Below are 23865 nucleotides of genomic sequence, written 5' to 3'. Positions count from 1 at the left end.
GAGGTAAGAAAAGCATGCAAATTTTGGATCCATATAACAACAATTGCATGATTATATTCATCTTTATGATAACAAAAATTAAAAACCAAACCATTTGTATGACATCAGAATCATAATGCAAGTGCCTTACATTCATTCATTCACTCTCTCTCATATGCTTTTAGCTCCTATGAACAATTTATATTTCAGGTACAATTTGAATGACCAATTTTGTTAAAACTGAATATGTTTAACTAATTATGATATACTATTGAATGCAATTATTTCTCTATTATGTTACTTGGTTCATATGCATGATGATGCCTCTATTTAATATATAGTAGCACAAGTTCTAAATTCTAGTAACTCTTAATTCAAAACATGCATTTTCATATAAGCTAAACAATAATGAAAATGATTGGACCATGATTCAGTGCTGTCAAATTATTACGCATTCACACATTCAATATATTCGTGAATGCTGGATTGAAATTGGACGGTTCAAATTTTAAGTTGGTATTTATTATTTTTTAAAATGTCGAATATCAATCTAACGACTACAAATATACCGAATGCATCAATACGTCAAAATTTTGACATCAGAGAATCCAACTTCATTTGACATCAGAGAATCCAACTTCATTTAAAAATGAATCGAACGGTTCCATTGGTTGAATCATGAACTGACATTGTTGATGTTTGATCACTTCACTTATGCAATTCGATCACAACTTCATTTTGTTCGTGCGGTTTAAAATTGTTGAGCCATGGCATCATAATTCATTGTAAAGGAAAAACCCTTAAGAGGATTATTTTTTTAATTTCTATTCATTTTTCAATAATACACTTTCTATTCTTTTAAATTCTTTCTGTAATTCATTACAATTTTCTAGTTTATAACATAAATCATGATAACCTCCCTAAGAAGAAGAAGAAGAAGAAGAGCAAACATTGCAACTCTTCATACATTTTCCTTTAACTCCATCATTACCAACCATATAAAGTGGATTCTTCTCACATTCACCAACTTTAGCCCATCTACCACAATTCTCATTCTCATCAACACACTCTCCATCGTCGTCAGATGCTAGCCGTATCGGTTTCATAAAGTCTGCGACGTGAATCCACTTTGTTGCAGACCACTTCTCACCTTCAATCACTGGACAACTTCCATGTAAACTACTAGTGTCTGTAGTTGCATTCAGATGAAGACTGAAGAACAATAAGGCGTCACCCTTACGAGGTTTTACTGAAATGACAGAAACCGAATGCGTTAGAATTAAGATCCTATGCCGAAAAATAGACAGAAAAATTATGTTTAAACTTAAAAAAAGCAAGTTACGACATGTTTATAAGTTGTTGTTTTCCTTATTTTTATATACTTACTTCCTAGAGTAGCTTACAGAATAACGTAAAGTAAGCTCCCTATAATAGCTTATTGAATAAATACTTATTTAAGTGTGTGTTTGGTTCTACGGTGACAAAAACTGATTTTGAATGACTTGATTCTCTAAACTTGAATTAAATGTAAAGTGATGTATGTTTGGATACAATCATGTAAAAGTGAGTTACAAATTCTAGCTTCAAGTTAGAATCAATTTTGGAGGCAAATAAATTCTACTTGATAACATCCAAACATGTCAAAATCAATCCTACATCACAATATTAAATAATCGTAACACTAAGACAAAAAAAAAATAGTAGCTTATTCAAAAGAAAGGCAAAATGCACACCACAATATTAAGCACCAGTAACACGAAGCTTTAAGGCGAGTCTCTCTTGTTACGGTTCAAAATAAAGAATCTAAAAAAATAAATTAGTAATAGCTTATAAAACCATTCTGAAATGCATACCTGCGTATCCTTTGTGAGCGCATTCAGACCAACTCTCATCCTTTGGCTGCGACAACCTGCCCTGAAAATGCGAACCAATAACTCATGTATCATGATTTTATTTTCTTTCTTTTGTTAGATAGAATCAAAGACATGAGAAAGTCTTTACCGCGGCATAAGGAAAAATTGTTTCTCCACCCTTCTCAACATTAGACAAATACATCAGCACTGTTGCAACACGATGGCCACCGAGTCGTTGATTGTCCTTGTCATGGAAGAAATCAAAATGTGGTTCATATTTCTCACCATTCTGGTAGTGCAATACTTGTATAGACTCGCCATTCTCTGATGCACAAAAGAGATATCATAAAATTTAAGTGAAGCAAAAAAGAAGCTATAATGGACCAAAGAGTGACGGTGTCTACTTACCTATAGGAAGGAATGTCCATGCGGCAATTCGATCTTCGATGCCAGCAACTATTTCATCCTTAAAGAAAGAACAAAAGAAAGAGGAACTAAAAAAGTAAATATCCAAACTCGAGAAATAAAAGCACGTAAATCAAGCAGCTTTAGAAGAGTAAACATCCAAATTCGACAAATAAAAAGCATATATGTCAAAAGTAAAACTTAGAAATGGACACTAAGCACGACACAGACACAGACACATCGACACCGGTAACAATTTGAGAAAATGAATTAACTAAATGCAATCATGTGTCGGTGTCTTGTTTGACATACATTGCTTCAATTTGAAGTGTCAGTGCTACAAAGATTTGTAGAGAAAGGGTTATTGCGTAAGGGGAGATGAGTTAATAGTTACCATTAGATTCAACTTCACACTATATATAATACTACAATTAAAACGCATCACGTTATAGCATGCAAGATGAGGATAATAAAGTTGCATAAATATGAAAGTTTGAGAGAAAAATAGAAGATCAACAGGATGAAGAACAAAAACCTCATAAAGTTACAATGATAATTCAATATGTTCTTTGCAACTACGAAGGAAGAATCTAGATATTAAAATCTTTCTACACGAATGTAGTAATGTAATGCAAATAACTGTTCTGAACTCAAGGATTCTTTGACTTTGACAGCTTCAGAATGTTTTGGATTTAAAATCACGTGAATATGCCCATGATTACTTAAAACTTTTGATATTAGGCTATCTTCATTGCAAAGTATAATTCAATGTCAATCCACATTTTACATAAAATTCCGTTCACAATTTAAACAAGTCAATCATCTCCATGGATCAAACTCACAAAAACATTGAAACACCGAACTAATTTCTATAGCACATTTCTCGTCATCAAAATGCATGCCCATATATATATATATAACATAAGAAGAACCACATGTTCAAATATAACACAATTAAAAACAAAAACTTGCATGCTAGATACTATAGTCACATGAAGTGCCTATGAGTTTTGACATGGAAAGAAAATAAATTGTCGCTTTTTATACCTGTGCCTTGCTGAGAAACATCCCAGAACTTGTTCTGACATCACTTTGTATACTTTTACCAGATTCATTGTCCGCCACCATAGACTTCTCAAGTTTATCCTTGGCCTAATATCACAAAAATTCAGATATGAAATCTTAGAATTTGAAATAGACCTAATTGAATCCTACAAAATTGGCTTGTAATGTAAATATCCCCTTATAAACATTGTAAGCCAATATGAGACCCTCAAAACACCTTGTCACATCAAAGAATAAACATTTAGAGCATAACTAAAGTGGCCCGATAGCAAAGCCTAACTCAAACCCACAAAACTAGCTTGTACGGTGAGGAATGTCTCCCACAAATAAACATGTTTTCAGACAATGTGAGACTCTCAACACACCTTGTTACACCCAGTACTGAACATTTGGAGCATGACTTGAGTGGCCCCAATATCACATACAAAATCAGCATGTAAGGTGAGAAACGCCTCCCACGTATAAACATATTTTCAGACAATGTGAGAGACTCTCAACACACCTTGTACCTTGTCACACCTAGTACTTAAAATCTAGAGCATGAGCTAAGTGGCCCTGATAGAAGGGTCTAAGTCAACCCTACAAAATCAGCTTGTAAGGTGAATTTAACGGATGCCTGCCACTTATAAGCATATTTTCAGGCAACACTCAATTCTCAACACATTCTCACGCCTAGTACTGATCATCTAGAGTGTAACCTCAATAGCCTGACAGCTGAGTCTAACTCAACCTTACAAAAGCGATTTAAGGTGAGGGATGCCTCGCACTTGAAACTCATTTTCAAGGGCTCTCAACATGAGCATAATATATACTATTAATTACATTCCAACACATACACAAGGAAACAAAAATCCAAAACCAATGATAATTACTGGAAAATAAAAATCCTAACCAGCTCTTTAAGATGATCACATTCTTCATCAGTTAAAAAATTCTTGTACAGAAAAGCCCTGCATAACACAATTCACAAAACAAAAATTACAACAAGTAAAAAAAATAAAAATAAAAACTTTTGTAGGACAGAGGAAAAGGGTAAGTACCTAGGACTCCATGAGAGCTGAATGACACGTGTGGGATCAAACTTCACTTTTCTTACTCCAAAAACCGATCCAAGCCTGAAAACAGTGAAACAAAAAATCAAAAATTGAAAACCCCCAACAAAAAAAGATAAGATTTTTTCAACATTTTGAAACACATAAACAAAAAAGAAGAAAAGGGTATGCGGTATTTTACGTTGGTTTATCTTCTTCTAAACCGGGTAATCGAATTGAAGATACGAAAAGAACAGAGAAAAAACAGGGGAGAAAGAGTAATAATGGAAGAAAACGAGGCTGAAACATGATGATGATGTAGAAATTGACACGGAAATAGAAGCAGAATCAGAAGAAGAATCAAAATAAGAATTAAGAATGAATGTTACTCTTATAGTTATAATATAATGAGAGAGAGAGAGAGAGAGAGAGAGAGAGAGAGAGGGGTTTTGTTTTGTTTTTCTTAATTAAATAATTAAGAAATAATTAATTGTTAATTGTTGTTGGTTTGGAACAAAGACAAAGACACCCACAGATTTGAGTTTGGCGTCTCGTTTGTGTTGTGTTGTGTTGTGTCTGTTTTACTTTTCTGAAAACCTCCCTCAATCTATTTTTTCTGGAATGTTCCTCACAATTTCTTTTATTATTACAATATTATTTTTTAAGTCAATCTTTATTTTAATAGTGAATAAAATCAGTTTTAAATCTTTGAAATTATAATATAGGTCAGTTTATATTCTTGAATAACATTATTTAATATTCAATTTAATCTCTTTTTCTAAATTTAGTACCACAATTTTTTTTATTTTATTTTCATCACTAGTATCCGGTCGGCTAGACCGTTTAATCTGGTTCGGAGGTCAATTCTAGGTTCAAGTGATTTCAGCTCTCTCTCATATACGAGAATTGAACTGTAATCTTTCCTACTAAATTTAGCGTCAATCACTACTAAACAACCAATGATTAGTTTTAGTACCACAATTATTATTATTTTTTGAGCAATTTTAGTACCACAATTTTAAAAGTTGTATATTTGGGATCAAAATTTGTTGAAGCAATTAATACACATTATAATAGGAAATTAGACGGCTAAGATAACAAATTATATCATTTAAGTTAAAACAATTTCAATCCTCAATTTGACATTGGACTTCTAACGTGTGTTACAATGTCCTACTAAATTTGTAACTACATATTACATCCATTTATTTTGATGTAATGATAGATTATGTCAGTTAATACGTTGGTCTTTTATTTTCTTTTTTACTAAATGTTTGTCTTTTATCATTATTTTTTATTAAAATTTGATATTTTATACATGTAATTATATAGACTAATTTTTTGATCTATAGGTAAAATCACAATAAGGGGCAAAGTTTTTTCTCAAAAAATTTATGAATTCGTACCTAAGATATCTAGTTAAATTAAAAGAGACCTCTTACGTCTCATTCAAGCATTCTTGAATAGTCTTTAATTGATTTTGACTTATTTTCATTAAAGACAATTTGGTGGATGAGCGAAAGAAATTGATGCATGTTTTTAAATTTGAGGACTAAATATTTTACTCGTATATTTTAATGACTAAATAATTGAGTAATGCTAGGTTCACGCCCTCTAACACACTCTTCTAACATACTTCAATAAAAACTTGTCATATCAGCCAATTTTTTTATCCTCTTACCTATTAACCGGTCAAACAAGTTGAGAAACCATTTTTTTTTTTATCATTTATCTCTTTTATATGCAATATTCACGCACACAAAAACTGCAACAAGCTTCCATCTCCTTCCAATATGTGTCACACATTGATGTTGCCATTGTCTCTCCCAATCTCTTAAGGTCATTTCCAACACCATCGTTGATTAAAAAACAACCCATTAGTTGAACCTTAATATGGGACAAAATAGAAAGAAAGGAAAAAACATTATAATTTGGAACAATTGAATTTGAAATTTTAAATGAATTAATATTACTAATTAATAACATGTTAGATTTTTTTATTCATGTAATAGATGCTTAAATATATATATATATATATATATATATATATATATATATATATATATATATATATATATATATATATATATATAGGTCTCCTTAAACATAGCTTGGTTAATAGGTACATTGCATATATATGCATGGTCGGATTTCGAATGTAGAATTCTCTATTCATTTTAAGAGTGAATTTCTATCTATTAGACTATTTGACAAAAAAAAAATGCTTAAGTTATATATTATCCATCTATTTAATAAAAAAATTATCCATCTGATAAATTTTATTAATAAAGAATTTAAATATGATTGAATTGTATAGTTTAAATAAAAAGTAGTCAAAGAAATTAATATGAGAAATAAATTTTTACTATATTTGTTTACTAATTTTGTTAATATTTATGGATTTAGCTATCGTGAAGCATTTAATTCAAAAAAAAATTGACTGGTTAATTTTAAAATTTTATAGAAAGAAATAAAAAGTTGTACCAAAAAAATAAAAAGAAGTCAAAGAAATTGAACATGATAGGAAACAAATTTATTTAACCCAATACGTAGTATTTTATTATTATTCATGACTTTAGCTACCGGAAATCACATGGCTCTTTTGTATTTTATAGATGGTTTAATGTTTGTTTTTGGTAAATTATAGATGGTTTAATGTCGTCAAATATATTAATATTTAAATAAATAGATTAAATTAGTTTTTTATTTATGAAAATTAGATGAAATTAGTTGGCAGAGGTGAATCCCTCAAAAATAAATAAATAAATAAAAAGTTTATTATATTGGTCAATCGATAAATAACTATAAAATAAAAGTTTAACACTGACAGTGTAAAATAATTTTACACGACCATTCAATAAAAATTTATCAACTTATCAATTTTATCATGTTCTATAGAAAAAGTGAGATGACATAGCGAAAAACATAATTGGTACTAATAGACAGTTTTATATTGCGTCAATGCATCATTTTTTCTCATAAAATAAAATTTTATAGTCTCATGAACTTAATTTAATTAACAGGAACATTACACTATATGTTCAGGAGTCGGGATTCGAACTCAACACTCCACTTATTTATCTGAATTTCCTAGCTAGACACCAGATTGATATAAGAAAATTGCAACTAGCATTTCTCATTGAATGGATCAGTTAGAAGTTTCGCCTCCTCTCCTACAACCAAAAGCCATAATCCACTATAATATAGTATATAATTGACAACATCACAATCGCACAAATCTATAATCTTTATAAGGTGATTTTAAAAATGCCATTGTTTATTTTAGTGTACACTTTTTAACATTATAATATTATAATTTTTTGAGTATAATGTTTTATTTATCTTTTTTGAAAGAATGGAAAGTATGAGTTGTAAGCACCAAATTTTGTACACTAGTTTCACAGGGCACAAAATAAATATATCCCCAGACAAAATATTATGTGTAAATTAAGTATGATTGAGTACGGACTTACAACCCGGCTTGAAACTGACATAACCGCTAATATATGAAAGTATTTGGTTAGATTCGGGTTGGATCTTGAGTCAAAAATTTGAAAAATCAATCACAAGCGTACGGTTATATACGGGCGCGAATGTCTGTCTCTAAAAATATATCTCTTGTTAATCGAAATAGACTGAACAAACATTAAGATGCAAATTATTATTTTTTCTTCAGGTTTCGACCACCTTTTCTCCCTCTCAATCTCTTATTATACTCTTCACTCTGTTGTTTTAATTCATCTTTGATGAAAGAGAAAAATGTTATATTTTACAAACTTGTAAAATGTTGATGAAGGAGATGTGAAAAATTAAAACCCGTGCATCGCACGGGTCAAAGTCTAGACGATGCTAAGGCCTAAACCTAGGTACCTCAAAATAGGAGAGGATATCAAAGTATGGGTTTAAAAAACACGCACCCGTCATTTACACTGACATTTAATAAAAATGATTGAAACTTTCATGTAATATTATTGAAATTGAGTGACGTGGCAGAATACATAGTTGTTGTTGATTGACAGTATAAAATTATATCGATGCATATTTGTTTCCTCTTTTTAAGTATCAATTTGATCTCAACAACATAAATTGTTTATTTCAATAGTTTCTCTTTTTATAAGGATCAAAATGTTTATTATATAAGATCAAATATTCTCTTCTTAAAGACAATGCATTTTCTTTTAGGGTCCGTTTGGTTGGAAAGAAATAAAATGCGAAGAAAGTAAAATACGAAAACCAATAAATGAATATGAATTAAGATTTAGTTTAAGTTTTTTTTTATAATAGATTTAATTTACGTTTATTCATCAATTTTTGTGTTTTCCTTCCTTTTTAATTACTTTCTTTAATTCCTTCCCTTTTTTTTTGGAAAGATTAATTCCTTCCAATTAAATGAACCAATAATGTTTATTTATATTTCAATAGTTTCTCTCAATTTTTTTAATCACTATATTGTGAATAATTTATTAGTATTTATTATGATTGTATATTATGTATATATAATAAATGCATTTATTGCCTTTATGTTAATTTGAGAGAGGCACGTAGGTGTAGCCATATGCCTAGAGTTGTGCTACATACATTTGACTTGATGTACAAAATGGTGGTGTGCATTAATAATGGAGCATGCTCTCATTAATATGTTAGGCAAATACTAGTACTAGTAGTACTAGACTTGAAATTTTTATTTTTATTTTTTGAAATTTGTCTCCTGTGTAATTTTAACGGCAGGATATTTTCAGTCTCCATCTCAAACTTCTATTACTATTTTAATAATTAAAAATGCTTGTTGTAAAAAGATGAGTGGAAAGGGATTTTATACGACAAAAATATCACATTAGAGGATCTCCTCCCGTGAAAGAACTTAATTAGCAGTAATTAATTAGTACTCCGAAATTTGTAGAAAAAACAAAAAATATTGTTTATATTCAATCTGCTATGTGACAAATTATTTTTTAAACGGCAAAATATTATTAATAATAATCGGTCTCTGCACAAGACGAACAGATGCTGGGATAAACAGAATTACGGAATTATAAAACAGAGGCGTCGTATATAAGTGGAACACCAATGAGAAAGCTAAAAGACTGACACCACCTAGTACACACTCCCCAGTCACCAGACCACTAGAGCAAACACCACAAACACCAGACCACCAAAGAGGACTATCAACGTTAACCCGACCCAAAAAGATGCCCTAAGACTCTAACTCCCGATCTCAAATCAAAAGTGATCGGCCTATCAAAATACAAAAAGCAGCTTTGTGAGGCAAAAATTAATGGGGCAACGGCAGAATGAAAACTAGGGAGTTAAGTCCCCAACTCACAGTCAACACTGATGCGAAAAAGGTCGACCAAATACAAAGAAACCTACAAATCTCGTATCGAGTCAACACTGAGGCTAAAAAACGAGTCATGCAGATCTCAACGGATTTGTAAGCTTGTCAGAGAATCCCGTATCGAGGAAAACCAGTCTCACACAACATCAACCTCACACCGGCGGCGCCAAAACCAACACCTCCACGTCAACACCTCACCACCACACCGTCACAACACCTCCAACTCAGAACCGTCGCAGCTGCCGCCACACCACCCCCTTCTCAGATCTGACGCAGCCACCACCATCCCAACTTAGAACCATCACAACCACCACATCCATCTTTCACCTTGTACGCAATTGGTTAGAACTCACGCCAACGCCCTACTGCAAACCAGCACCACCGAACAACCGCCGAATCCGCCACATGCAGCCCAACGCCACTGTGAACAACAAAAAAACCTAGTGGAATAGGAAGCAAAAGCTTCCAACACCACTGCAAACAAACAAAACAGCCGCACAACAAGCAACCACCGCCTTAAAACTAGTACCACCACGAACGAAGACCCAAATCCGCCGTCAACACCATACCAGAAAGACGAGCCACCGCAGAACTGGAAGTAACCGAAACCCATCCAGATCCAAAACACTTGAAAAACACAAAACCGCCGCCGCAACCACAAACAACTCCAAAGACCGATTGAAGAGCAAGCTCCAAACCAGAAGTGCGAATTTTGAAAATTATTTAAAAAAAGATGTGGATTTCTCATCTTTTATGCTATGTTTGAAATGACATAATCTGATTAAAGTGATATGTGATGAAATTCAATTGCTTGAATTATTTAAAAATAAATGGAGTATAAGTACTTAAACTAGTGGTGTTTATTCCATTTTATTTGTTATTTGTTACCACTATTTTGCTGCCCCTCTAATTTGGGTTGAATAAAATAGAATCACTCCGTAATATATTTTTAAAGTTGTTAATTTATGTTTTTATTATATCGTTCATAATTATCTTATTGTATAGATTTATACGTGATTTTGGTTTGTTATTGTTGTTTTTTTTTTTTACAAACCAATGAAAGTTTCATTTTATAGATAAAAGATCCTTACAATGAGTTCATACAATAGTCTGGGATGCACCCCAACCAACTACAACAACCACTGATTTTTGACAGGCTAACTAAACTATTTGCTACTTCATTACACCTTCTAAAAATGATAAACTATTGGCTTATGGAATAACTTCAAGAACAGCTTTTAGTAAACTTATGAAGGATCGATGTATCAAAGATGGCTGGAGGGTTTTCTCTGGCAGATTTGTTTCCTTCAATTGGAATTCTTCAAGTTCTTATAGGATTAAGGCAAGGAATTGTGAAGCTTCATAGGGAAATTGATGAGATACTAAAGAATGTAGTAAGAAATCATAGACAAAAGAATTTGGAAACTAGGGACAAAGAAGAAAAAGGAGAGGATTTTGTTGTTCTTTTGAAGCTGCAAAAGGACAGTGATTTGGAACATCCCTTATCAGACAATGTTGTCAAAGCAACAATTTTGGTTAGTACTATGTTACTATTAAAAGTCTATGAATAATTGGAATTATTAGTAACAAAATTCATCCATAACATAAGAAAAAATATGTTCCATATTAAATTATTTTTTCTTTTGTGTTTTGTCTCATACTTATCTTGAACTATAGATATTTAAAGCTTTGTCTAAGAATCCCTTTGGTTAGCATGTTACATGGAGAAACTTTTGGATAATAGCCATAATTGAGTCAAATAGTAGATTTAGATAGCAAATGATAAGAAATCAAATTTTGTTCTTGAAATTGTGAGCATGATAAATATGATTTAGACATTTCTTCGTAAGTGATTCATGGCTAATGCCACCGTGGACAAGTGATTTATCGAATATGAATTTTACGAAATTCACTGTTAGATTGAAAGTTTATATCGTATAGATCATCCATAATTTTTTTTTAAATATTTTGAAAATCATTTGATATGTTATTGAGACCCATCAAGATTTACGTTATTTAATAAACCGTTAATCTTGATCTGTCTCAATAACAAATCAAATGATTTTCAGTTTTTCTAAATTTTTCTATGGATGATCTATATGATATAAACTTTCAATCCAATGGTAAATTTTGTAAAATTCGTATTCGTTATAATGTTATTCATGACGGTACACCATAAACCACTTGATGAAATAGTTCATATTAGAATTTACTAGTGATTCATATAACTCAACTCAAAGCTAATTTAATAACAAATATTTTTGATTGATAAAAAAAAAAAAACAAATATTATTGTTAAAGTGTTAATATAGTTGAGATGTTATAGTTTACAGCGATGTTATCCACCATTCTTTTCCTTAAAAAATATTGTTGTGAATTTAAAAAAATATATATTTGATATTACAAATAATGTCATGTTCTCATCTAGGAGATCTTTAGCGTCAGAAACAACACCACATTTACAATTTTAGAATGGACAATGTCATAATTGATTAAGAATCCATAAGTAATGCATAAAGCACAAGCTGAAGAAAGAGGCGTCTATAATGAAAAAGGGTATGTCGATAAATCAAATCTTCACAAGCTCGTATATTTGAAAACTGTTATAAAAGAAGCAATGCGTTTACATGCACCAATTCCATTAGAAGAAGGTTAACTTATCTCACTTTATCCTAACCGCTTAAGATCTTGAGATAATCCATTACTTGACATATACATATTTTGGTGGATTAGCTATATCAATTGAATTTTTTATTTTGATATACAGTAACAAATTAGTTGAAATTTTAAAATTTGAGAGATCACTTTTTATTTTGTTAAATGGATTAAATGGATATATTGTATGCAGAACTGTATGCTTTATTTGGTAAAAAATAGCGGGAATCCGATAAATTAACTTATAGCGGATGAACTTATAACGAATAACTTATAAGCTAGCACCTGTTTGGATTGACTTATTTTTGAGCTTATAAAAAATAGCTTATGCAACTAAATAAGTTTTTATGATAATTCATAAGTTCTCACTAAATTGTATTTTTATAAGCCATTTTTTCATAAACAATCTTGACAAACTTATAATAATACATAAAAACTTATTTGTTTGCATAAGCTATTTTGCATAATCTAAAAAATAAGTCAATCCAAACAGGTCTGTTTATAGCAAATAAAACAGTTGATTGAATTTGGATCGTTTGATAAAATTAGAGGTTGAACTAGCTTATAATAATAAAATGACATAAAAAAAATTTTAATTTTTTCAAGTAAGATGACAGAAGTAAAATTGGAAGAAAAAATGAAAAACTATAAACTATAAACTCATAAACTATTTAAAAATTGAAATAATATTTGAAAAATAAGCTATAAGTTTTTTTTGAAAAATATTTTCCAAATAGAACCTTTAAACTATAAGCTCAAAATCTGACTTTATCAAACAGAGAAAAAAACTACTTTACGGTGCATAACTATTAGAAGAAGGTTAAGTCAAAAAAAAAAAAACAATTAGAAGAAGGTGGTGGTGGTTTTAGTAATTCCCCACATGACATGATACGATTGTTCAAAGGCCCATATAGTATAAACCGGGTCATCACCAATCTTCCTAAATTTTTTAGGGTTTCCGTTTTCTAGAAACTACCAAACATCCTTATAAATTCACACCGTCTCTCTCTCTCAGCCTCACACTCACACACACAACACACACATAATTCTCTGCTCAATATCTATGAATCTCTTTTACTAGGTTAATTTTCTCATGTTCAATATCAATGTTTCTTTTTCACCTTAGGGTTCTATGTTGTTTTGTTTTTGAATTGTTGTGTATAAATCATATGATGAGAAAATAACTGCAACAATATGATGGATTAGTTTCCATGATTCCTAGTATTTAAGTCTCTGATGATTTATTATTCACTTTGTTTCTTCATATTCATGTTTTTATTTTTATTTAATTTTATTTTTATACGACAAATATTTTTTTTGAATTGAAACAAAAGAGAGACATGATGATGTTTACATTGGTCCGTGTTTCTGAATTACTGTGACCGACAACCTTTTCCAATTTCTGATCTCTTTTTAATTTTAAACAATTTTCATAATATTTATTTTTTTATTTGTGATTATTTTTTGTTTATTGTGATTTTGTGTTTATGGCTCTGTGATATTCTGCCTTTGTTGCAGTATACGCTATTCTGATTCGAAGTATGAGCAGATAATTCATTATATATGAGAGCTACATTATCAATTTTTTTGTTTATTTAATTTAGTAATTTTAATTTGAATTTTATGATTTATCAATGTGTTGTTCTGCTGTGATGAATTAAGAACAAATTCACATGTCAGACTTCAGAGATTTTTATAATCAATGAGAATGACAATCTTATTCACTGAGCAGATATTTCTAAATTCTAATTGTTTTATTTTATGATGTTTTTGTATTTGTTTATTAATTAATTTTTGTTAGTGACGGGAGATTTCCGATTAATCTCAGTACTAATTGGGAGCAAATTGAAAAGTGTTTGCATAGTTCTCTAGTAACCGTCATAAATAAATGTTTTACGGTGTTGACGGTGCTGCTTTCGCGGCATCTCCGCTGGATTTGTCTCATATTCCATTGCCTTGTGGAGCGGCGTCGCTGCTTTTACCATTTGGGACTGGCCATGAGACATACATTCCGATTCATATTTTACCATTGTTTACATTTTAATATTTGTTTATGATTCTTAGATTTCAATTGATTTTATCAGTTACCTTTGTCAAGGGATTTCTAGCAAGTCAACCAAACCAAATGTACAATTTCTTAATTCTTGAAAGTAGGTCTGGCATCATGCCATTGACAACTATTGCGAGGAGAACGAACAGGACGTGCCTTGGTTGAGTTGGACAGATGGTTTTTAAATGTCATAACTTTGTAAATAGGAAAAATTGAAAATAAAATTGCAACTCTTGTTTAATTGTGATACCGAAAAACAAACAGGGGAAACTGTTGTTGTTTTTGTTTTTTGTATTTGTTTATACATTTAGGCTATGTTTGGATTGATGGTACATAACGGAATGGAGCGGAATGGAATAAGATGGAATGGAGCGGAGCGGGATGGAATGGAGCATAAAATTGGAGGGGAAGAAAAATAAGAGAAAATGATGGAATGGGATGGAATCCATACCATCACATACCATTCCATTCATTTTTAAAGAATCCAAACAATGGAACTTCACTTCATACCACCACATACCACTCCATTCCATCTCATACCACCAATCTAAACAAAGCCTTAGGATCTAGATATCTTTGGTCCAAAGAGCTGAGCACAATTATAGCAATGTTCATCTGTATTCAATTTTACAACTTTTTGCATGACTTATCTTTTTTTTCATTTCTTGTGAAATGAGACTCGGTACATTTGACAATTTTTTCCTTCCAATGATATGATTATTCTTCTAATTTTTTGGTGACATCATAACAAACAATCGTAGATGTCTGTGATAATGGAGGTTGTTGTTTATCAATTTCCAGTGCGGTGGAGATGTTTTTGACCCAAAAAGTCTGATGTTTTGCACACTTTGGTTCAAATGATGATTGTTTGATTTTTTACAACAATAGTGTTATTCAAGTTAAACTGAATAAAAATTTAAGAGATCAAATTTATGGATAAAATAAAATTCTTGTTTTTCTCTTGTACTTTGCTATATATTTTATCAATCCCATAATCAATTTTTAAATTAGACAGGGTATAATAAAAGTTATTCAGTTTAATTTCCTCTTATTTTTAACATATCAAGCACCATAAGGATCTTAATTTAATTTATGTTTAGCAAACCGTGACTTTAACATATTTTCATTTTAATTGGAGATTACAAAAATTTAAATTTTCCCCAAAGTCGAATTAAAATTAATATCCAAATTTGTGAATTTGCATATTGTTGATTTCCATCTTAAAAAATTTGAAGTCTATCAAAAGTTTTAGATCGTATTTGGTTTTAGAAATTATATAGGATTTGTGTTTGGTTTTGTGGAAAAAAAGTAGATGGGAAAAAAATTACAGAACTGATTGATTCAAACAAAACACAAATCCAACCATTAAGTTTTTTTTTTTTTTTTTTTAAAAACAAGGCAACATTTTTATCATTCTCTCAGTGTGCACCTGTAAATGTCTGTATGGCCGATAATTATTTATTGATCTTCTTCAAGTAAAGACAATGCTTAAAGCTATAAATCATAGTTATGTTCCCTTTTCCGCAAAGATTATATATCCTCATTGAATCTTTGAGTGCAATCGAAGAACTAAGTATTATTTACTCCTTAATCCTCATATACAATATATATACTAGATCACTAGATGTTAAACATATAACATATTCTGTTAATCTTCAGAATGCAGCTACTAGAGTCTATAACAATTTTATTCATAATCTCGGGCTGCATTTTCTATGGTAATTTCATATTTATATTATCCAAATATTCCTAGATACATTTCATATCCTAGCATTTTTATTTGAGTTTGGTAACTATGTATCGATAACATAAGTTCTGCAAGTGTCGGAGGGGTTGATAGCTAGCAGAGATATTATTGGAAGGGTTGGAGTTCTAACTATAAATTTTTCATACTTAGAGTGTGTGAATCTAGTCACTATATTACTTGACAAAAAGATGCATCAATAGTCTATTTTTTTATTTATTCATTTTTACAATTATATATCATAATGTATATATTTATAAAAATATTTTAAGTAATAATATACAAAACTGACAACGTGCTGAAATTATACTGGACATGTAAAACATGCTGAAACAGTTTGATCCTAGTTGGCAGGGACATTGCATTACATATGCAGAGGGCTATTAATTTGGGATCAAACGATTTAAATCGTAAAATCAGTTTCACACACTTGACTAAGAGGTAGTACGCGTGACACAATTAATTCGTCTAATCCAAATACTTCGTTAGCTAGTGTGTGTGTGTAACTATATAGCACCGACACATCAAATTAAAGGTGCATCTGTTGTTCGACTCCAAAAGATGTTATATTTAATCACTTCCATGAAAAAATTTGCAGGGAATGTAGAGGGACATCAAGCAACATTCTATATACACAATAAATGTCCATTTCCAATATGGCCAGCAACAGCACCAAACACTGGTCAACCAATTATAGCAAATGGTGGATTCTACCTTCCTTCAAGCCAAACTAAGAAAATTATAGCACCATGGTCATGGAGTGGTAGAATTTGGGCTAGAACAGGTTGCAATTTTGCTTCAAATAATTGGAAACCATCTTGTGAAACAGGAGATTGTGATGGAAAATTAGCTTGCAATGGAGCTATAGGAACTCCTCCAGCTACATTAGTTGAAATCACACTTCAAGGTGATAAAGGAAAACCAAATTTCTATGATGTTAGTCTCGTTGATGGTTACAATATTCCGGTTTCGGTTGTGGTCCCTAACAAGAACATAAATTCAAAGTGTAACATTCAAGGTTGTTTGAAGGATGTTAAAAATTTGTGTCCTCATGAGCTTGAGGTTTTGAATTCTAATGGAGAAGTTGTGGCATGTAAAAGTGCTTGTTTGGCTTTTGATCTTGATAATTTTTGTTGTAGGAATGGTTATGGAAGTCCTGAGAAGTGTAAGTCAAATGTTTATTCTAAAATATTTAAGGATGCTTGTCCTAATTATTTTAGCTATGCTTTTGATACTCCTACTCCACTTGTGAGTTGTGGATCCTTAGAATATATAATCACATTTTGTCCTTATGGATGGGGTGGTGCTGCTAATATGCTAACAACTGAAATTGAAGATGTATTTGATGTCTGAGATGTGTTAGTCTGACATGTGTTAGCGTTTGATACAACATTGTCATATAATTATATTTAATTTTTTTTTAAATAAAATTATTACTAGTATTGACATGTCTTCATAGGTGTTTACCACATTTGTTATTTATTGTCTTGACACATTGATATATAGTAGAAGTTTGACACTATATGTTAAGCTATAAAATTATTATGATCCTGATCATGGCACATTATGAGTTATACATAACCTATTATATCTTATATTAATCCTTTTATTTTGATAAGTGATTGTAATTTGATTACTAATAAGAATTTGATTGATACTCAGAAGGTGAATGAAGGTTGTTCAACCTTTGAGTTAATAATTTATAGAAATTGAAGTTAGTATTGTGCTTATGATAATACAAATTAATTAAGTAATCAGGAGTGAAAGTGATTATGAGGAATTGAATTGTTCATAAGGTTGATAATTATCTTTCAATTATTAAGAAAAATATAATTATCTTTGAAATCGTAATGTCTATTCTAAATTTTACAAAATTAATCGTTGAATTGAAAGTGTATATGATATAAATCATTCATGTTAAATTTCATAAAAATTTATAACCATTTGATACGTTATTGAAACCCGTCAAAATGAACAATTTGTTTTTCATTATAATTGAGTATTAAACTTAACTCAACACTATAAAACTGACTTGTACGGTAACAATTACCTCATTCTTATAAACTTTGTCCGGCTCAACTGATATCCAACGTGAGACTTATCACAAATTGTGGGTCGCGCGAGATAATCCCATTTTTAATTTTTAATTTTCTTAATCTAAGATAGAAACGCGCGCTTTGTTATCATTCTCCCTCTACATTTTAACGCTCAATTTTTTCTTTGAATTTTTAAAACTTCAATTTCTTCTTTGAATTTTGCAATCCTCAAATTTCTTCTCTCAAAACGTTTCCAATAAGCCACCGCCATCGCTTTCTCTTCCTTCCCTCTCAACGGCACCGCTTTAGATCCACCGTCGTTCCGTGAGCTTCGTATCTGTAAGCTCTACCTCTTCCCTTCGACGCCGATTTCACCTCACCGAGCTCTTCCGTGATTGCCGACCGTATGATTTCTTTTCTTATTTTGTGCCCTAGTTTTATTCCAATTTTACTCTTTTTCTAATTTTTCCTTATTTTGATCTAATTTCACTTTTAAATTGAAATTTGTATGCATGTCTCATGATTTAGCTTCAATATGCAGTAGCGAGTTTGAAATTTGGGATATGTTATCATGATATTTTGAATTTGATTGAAATTTGTCACTCTATTGTTCATGTTTGTGTCCTAGTTTTAGTATCTTTGTTTATTGCGGCTAGTTTGGCATTTTGACAGTAGCAGATGAGATTACATAATCCTAGTTTTATGTACTGCAATTTGAAATAATGCATTAGATAGTGATAAACCACTTTTTTAGTGTTATTTATTAAGTTAAACTTATCTCTCAGTGTTTAACTTTTAAGAAATTGTGTAATACTAATACTAAAATAGTGTAAACTGATGTATCATGAAGTAAATCTGTATGGTGTAATTTCCTATCCAAAATGAATCGGTGATATGATATCATAAGCTTTTTTTATAAGCAAACACATTTGTTAATGATGCTCTTGTTGTTTATGTTAGGGAGTGGGGGGCATTGTTGAATTGGCAGCTGGTTACTTGTCTGCTGCCTATGATAGTGTTAGAAAAGCTGGAGGTCTTTGTATTGCTGACGAGGTTCAGTCTGGATTTGCTCGCACTGGTAGTAATTTATGGGGATTTGAATCCCATGGTGTTCAACCTGACATAGGTAACTCTTCTCTCCTTGTTAGAGTAGAAAGAATCTATCTTCAATTAATTTAGCAAACAGAAAAGTCTAGCCGTCTGCGTCAAAAAACAGAATGTTTGCCTTGTCTGGTCATTAAAGTGATGCATAGACTATAAATTATAATTGATACATTATATCCAAGGTTTTTTTCTTAAAAGAAAATGCAATTACGATTTGATCTGCAACATCAATGAGTTTGATATCTCTACAACAGCAATGAAAGCACAATTGCGATGTATTTGACAGAGATTCTCTTAATATCAAGAATGCAATGCCATTGTGACAGTGACTTTTGAGCCGTGCATATTTCTAATATCTACATCTATATCTACGCACACAATATGTATGCCTTGTCAAGTATGTATGCTCATTGTTGTTGGCTTGTTTTCTTGTTTTTGTTTTTTTGCAGGGTATTGGAAATGGCATTCCTCTTGGTGCTGTTGTAACTACTACTGAGATTGCAAAGGTCTTGACTCGCCGAAGTTACTTTAATACCTTTGGTGGAAATGCTGTTTGTACAGCTGCAGGATTGGCTGTTTTAAAAGTAATAGAGAAGGAAAAGCTTCAAGAAAATGCATTTGTAGTGGGGTCCCATTTAAAAGAGAGGCATAAAGCGCTCAAGGACAAATATGAAGGTAAAGTTTCGTCCCTTATACTTTCTTATCTAAGATTAATGCGCACGCATTCATGAATTCATTCTAGAGAGAGTTACATGATGGACTATAGCTGAGATGCATTATGGTTACAAAGGACTAAAACTTGTTTTTCATTCAATGTCTCTAATTATACTTTTTTGTTTTCTTTTATAGTAATTGGTGATGTAAGAGGACAAGGTTTCATGCTTGGAGTTGAACTTGTCACTGACCGTGAACTTAAAACACCAGCAAAAGAGGAAACACTGCATGTGATGGACCAAATGAAAGGTAAAGTCTCAATCCTTATAGGCTAAGTTGTTCTGGATTTCCTGCAGTCAATTCCCTACATTCTTAAACAGTTTAGTACTTCAGTATCTCGGATTTGGAGCTGCGTTATATAAACCGATTTATAGAACCTAAACGTGTTACTCATCTAATTGAAAACTGTTTGATAAAGTAATGTATGGTTTAAGTGATTAATTAGTCTGGAACTTATAGTAGCTAGCTGTGCTAATTGATATTGATTGTGTCAGTATTGGGCTGTAGAAGTAGAGCTGTCAAAAATGGGTCGGGCTAATGGGCCGTCCAATTAGCCCACAGGCTTGGGCGGATCAGGCCTCAAAAAACCTAGCCTAAATGAAACCGGGCTGGGTCGGGCTAGGCTACTGGTCTTCGGGCTGGCCCATTATCGAAAAATTTGTCATTTTTATAAAAATAATATTAATTAAAAACATAAAAAATTGTCATCTAATTGAAAAGTTATTATAAAAAATATATTTAAATATGTAAAAAGGTCGTATTTACCTAAAACTTTTTAAAAAATTAAGTTTATAATTTATTAATTTGATTTAATTTCTTCTATAAGAATCAAACTTGAGTTTAATTGATATTTAGTGTTGATGTAAAAATTATTTACACTAATATAAAAAAAAATAAAAATTATTTACACTTGCATGCAATTATATCTCAATAAAATTGATAATTATGAGGAACTAATACATCAAACTCATGTAAAAAAAGATCAAATAAATGGAAAAAACTAAAATGAAATGAGTCGGAGCGGCCCATTAGCCCACATGGCCCAATAATAATTGGGTTGGGCCGGGCTAGCCCATATATCTAGTCTGGCCCATCGGGCTGGGCTAGCCCATTTAAAGGAGAAAAAAAAGCAGAACGTTGTTAGCCAGCCAAACAGCGCTTTATATTGCCGTGGCAAATACCAAATTTAACCGTGGCTAAATTTTGCAACGCCCCTATAGGCCACTCTCAAAATTAACGATGCAAACTTCATTAGCCACGGTCAATTGCACTTTTAGCTACGGATTTGACAGTGGCTAAATAGCAAATATTTTGTAGTGCGATAGCGGGTGACCCAATGGATCTTGGAGAAACACGGATACCATATAATAATTGAGAATTCCCTCTTACTTATAAACCTTTGTCTAGGTCAATTCACATCCAATGTGGGACTTCTTAACATCTTTTAACATTTTTGTTCTATGAAAATGTTTTATTTTCCTTTTTCTTTTTGATGGAAAAAAGTTCTGTTTTCCTGATAAAGGAATTGAATACATTTTGTTTTCTTGACAAAAGGAAGAACCACTATTCTATGACACATTATTATGTTTCTATTGGAAAACAGTACCACCATGACCTAAAGTTATTTGGACCTAAGTTATATATAATGTTATATAAAGTTATTTGAACTGTGAAAAAAACGACTTTACATGCACGCCTAAATTTTATATACTTACTGGTCTGACTATGGATATTAAAAAACAAATAGTGGTTTGACTTTAGATCCCAATCACTTTTTTCTTTAATAAAACAAAGAGACAGTTTGTAATAAAATTCAAATTAATTAAATGATTTAAGAATTGAATCGCAAATTTTAAAAAGTTTGATTAATATTTAAATACTACAAACTTGATTCCATTTTCAGGAAGAAATAGTACACACACATAAATTTAAATTATTTCATACAAAATCTTAAAATATATTTTATTTGTAATATATTGGAAAGTTTAATTAAAGCAGCTAATTATGAACATGTACAAAAATATAGTAAAACATAACTATATATCATTTCTACGGTAAAAAAAAAAAAACTATATATGCTTTCATATTTGGTAATTTTTTTTTTTTTGCATTTTTATTACATTTTTTTAATACATTATTTAGATTACAGATATTATTTAATCTAAAACAAATTAATGAATGACACCATTCTCCTTCACTCTTTTCTCCAAAATACCATTAGCCTTCACATTTAATTCCTCTTGAGTCAATTCTTGTTTATCTTTCTCCACCTTGAGCTGAGCTTCCTCATCCTCAGCCTTTTTCTTTTCTTCTTCATCCTTGGCTGCTTTCTTTGCAATCTCAAGAGAATGAATCAAATTCTTCAAGCAAGTCTCGAAATCTTCGGTGATTGAATTTGGCATCAAATTCTCAGCAACATCAGCAGGTGTCATATTAGTCTCTCCCAACAACTTTTCAATAATGGGAAACAAATCATCATGATACTCAATATCTAAATAGTTCCTTGCAAGAATCTTGAAAGCTTGATAGCCACAATAAGACATTTCTATGTGCTTATCCATCCTTCCCCTCCTAATGAGAGCAGGATCAAGTTTGTCCACAAAGTTAGTTGTGAAAATTATGATCCTCTCTGCTCCACATGCCGACCAAATTCCATCAATAAAATTCAACAAACCCGAAAGAGTTACCTTGCTTTCTTTTTTATCTTCTTTTTCAGCTTCCTTAATAGGATCAGGTTTTCCCCCATTCTCGTCATTATCTTTCTCCTTTTTCTTCTTCCTTTGTCCCGTAAGCTCAAGAGAACAATCAATGTCTTCAATAACTATAATTGATTTGCTTGACGTCTCAATCAAAAGTCTATTCAAATCATTGTTATCCTTAACAGTTGTTAATTCAAGATCATACACGTCGTAATTCATGAAATTAGCAATAGCTGATATCATGGTAGATTTTCCAGTTCCCGGTGGGCCAAAAAGTAGGTAACCACGCTTCCATGCCTTCCCTACTTTAGCATAGTACTCTTTCCCATTTTTGAACTTAACAAGATCGTTTATGATCTCTTCTTTCTTCTCCGGTTCCATAGCAAGTGTTTCAAACCTTGCAGGATGCTCAAAGGTTGTGTGACTCCACTTTGTACTTTTGTATCCTCCCCAATTATTGCTTGGATTGTTGGTGTAAATCTTTAATTGCCTATTTTTTAAGGTAATATCCTTTCCTTGTTCCAACACATGTTGAATATACGAGGTAGTGATAAGATCACGATGCCTTTTGTGGAACGTTAGTGTTAAGAATCTTTTCTCATCCGAAGCAGGGTAGTAAGAAAACGATTGTGATTTTGAGGTGGTGTGATTCGCAGCCCACCAAACTTTGACTCCATTGAACTCATCTACGATCTCTTGATTGTCGTCCATGCTTAGAACAAGTGGGGTTTGGCTATCTTTGACTACTTCAGCTTTAAGCTTTCTGACTCTTTGTGATGAATTCGCGCTAAGATATGTTTGGATGACTTTGTAAGTTTCGTTGTGTTTGAGACGCTCTCCAGATAACTCATGGAAGGTTATTTGGATGTAAGGATACATAAGGTTTGTGAATTTGGTTGTGTATTTTAGAGCATATCTACGAAGATGAGGTGGGAAAAATCGGTCATACATGGCATATACAAACATTATGCTAGCCATAATTGACCCCATTTGTGACCATAGTTCCCCAATTCCCATTGCCATTTTTTATAATTTCAAATGTTTAAATGTAAGAAATATGTTGGATTGTTTTTCTAATTTTGTGATGTATGTGTACTCAAGGGTGGGTAGTATTTATATGGAGTATGTATATAATAAGAGTGTTTACGTGTTCAATGACAAATTGGAAGGACCACGCAAGTTCTCTTTGCTTTCT

At 31.5% G+C, this 23865-nt stretch overlaps 4 protein-coding genes and 4 non-coding genes across 8 annotated transcripts; 6 read left to right on the top strand and 2 right to left on the bottom strand.

Moving 5' to 3' along the window:
* Positions 1–758: 758 nt before the first annotated feature.
* On the bottom strand, positions 759–4892 carry LOC123906461 (probable prolyl 4-hydroxylase 6). The gene is made up of 8 exons (XM_045956374.1): positions 4536–4892; positions 4343–4417; positions 4195–4252; positions 3285–3389; positions 2241–2298; positions 1981–2156; positions 1833–1893; positions 759–1228 (listed from the first exon to the last, which is right to left on the bottom strand). The coding sequence occupies exons 1-8, from the start codon at positions 4640–4642 to the stop codon at positions 900–902; spliced, it is 969 nt and encodes a 322-aa protein (XP_045812330.1). The 5' UTR covers positions 4643–4892; the 3' UTR covers positions 759–899.
* Positions 4893–13485: 8593 nt separating this feature from the next.
* LOC123912021 lies at positions 13486–13565 on the top strand. Its single transcript, XR_006810876.1, has one exon. It is a non-coding gene; the product is annotated as a small nucleolar RNA Z199 (small nucleolar RNA).
* Positions 13566–13658: 93 nt separating this feature from the next.
* LOC123911989 lies at positions 13659–13733 on the top strand. The gene has a single exon (XR_006810844.1). It is a non-coding gene; the product is annotated as a small nucleolar RNA SNORD18 (small nucleolar RNA).
* Positions 13734–13812: 79 nt separating this feature from the next.
* Positions 13813–13895, top strand: LOC123912028. The gene has a single exon (XR_006810884.1). It is a non-coding gene; the product is annotated as a small nucleolar RNA U54 (small nucleolar RNA).
* Positions 13896–13964: 69 nt separating this feature from the next.
* Positions 13965–14058, top strand: LOC123912031. The gene has a single exon (XR_006810888.1). It is a non-coding gene; the product is annotated as a small nucleolar RNA R64/Z200 family (small nucleolar RNA).
* Positions 14059–15931: 1873 nt separating this feature from the next.
* Positions 15932–17651, top strand: LOC123906459 (thaumatin-like protein). The gene is made up of 2 exons (XM_045956372.1): positions 15932–16091; positions 16716–17651. The coding sequence occupies exons 1-2, from the start codon at positions 16034–16036 to the stop codon at positions 17468–17470; spliced, it is 813 nt and encodes a 270-aa protein (XP_045812328.1). The 5' UTR covers positions 15932–16033; the 3' UTR covers positions 17471–17651.
* Positions 17652–18990: 1339 nt separating this feature from the next.
* On the top strand, positions 18991–20443 carry LOC123910310 (alanine--glyoxylate aminotransferase 2 homolog 3, mitochondrial-like). Its single transcript, XM_045961408.1, has 4 exons — positions 18991–19002; positions 19114–19296; positions 19707–19932; positions 20107–20443. Exons 1-4 carry the CDS (start codon positions 18991–18993, stop codon positions 20244–20246), a joined length of 561 nt encoding a protein of 186 aa, XP_045817364.1. The 3' UTR covers positions 20247–20443.
* A 1665-nt stretch (positions 20444–22108) lies between these two features.
* Positions 22109–23865, bottom strand: LOC123906458 (AAA-ATPase ASD, mitochondrial-like). Its single transcript, XM_045956371.1, has one exon. The coding sequence runs from the start codon at positions 23691–23693 to the stop codon at positions 22143–22145; it is 1551 nt and encodes a 516-aa protein (XP_045812327.1). The 5' UTR covers positions 23694–23865; the 3' UTR covers positions 22109–22142.

This window comes from Trifolium pratense, linkage group LG2 (assembly GCF_020283565.1).
Source record: "Trifolium pratense cultivar HEN17-A07 linkage group LG2, ARS_RC_1.1, whole genome shotgun sequence".
Lineage (NCBI taxonomy): Eukaryota > Viridiplantae > Streptophyta > Magnoliopsida > Fabales > Fabaceae > Trifolium > Trifolium pratense.
This window is presented reverse-complemented; position numbering and strand designations above follow the sequence as displayed.

What these genes read in the sequence shown, in the direction of transcription:
- LOC123906461 (XM_045956374.1), bottom strand. Translation starts at nt 4,642, where the DNA reads ATGTTTCAGCCTCGTTTTCTTCCATTATTACTCTTTCTCCCCTGTTTT. An exon ending in ATGGACATTCCTTCCTATAG is followed by an intron (nt 2,157 to 2,240) that starts GTAAGTAGACAC and finishes TTTGTGCATCAG; the next exon opens with AGAATGGCGAGTCTATACAA. An exon ending in CGCTCACAAAGGATACGCAG is followed by an intron (nt 1,229 to 1,832) that starts GTATGCATTTCA and finishes CTGTCATTTCAG; the next exon opens with TAAAACCTCGTAAGGGTGAC.
- LOC123906459 (XM_045956372.1), top strand. Translation starts at nt 16,034, where the DNA reads ATGCAGCTACTAGAGTCTATAACAATTTTATTCATAATCTCGGGCTGC. An exon ending in CTCGGGCTGCATTTTCTATG is followed by an intron (nt 16,092 to 16,715) that starts GTAATTTCATAT and finishes AAAAATTTGCAG; the next exon opens with GGAATGTAGAGGGACATCAA.
- LOC123910310 (XM_045961408.1), top strand. An exon ending in TAGGTAACTCTTCTCTCCTT is followed by an intron (nt 19,297 to 19,706) that starts GTTAGAGTAGAA and finishes GTTTTTTTGCAG; the next exon opens with GGTATTGGAAATGGCATTCC. An exon ending in GCTCAAGGACAAATATGAAG is followed by an intron (nt 19,933 to 20,106) that starts GTAAAGTTTCGT and finishes TTTCTTTTATAG; the next exon opens with TAATTGGTGATGTAAGAGGA.
- LOC123906458 (XM_045956371.1), bottom strand. Translation starts at nt 23,693, where the DNA reads ATGGCAATGGGAATTGGGGAACTATGGTCACAAATGGGGTCAATTATG.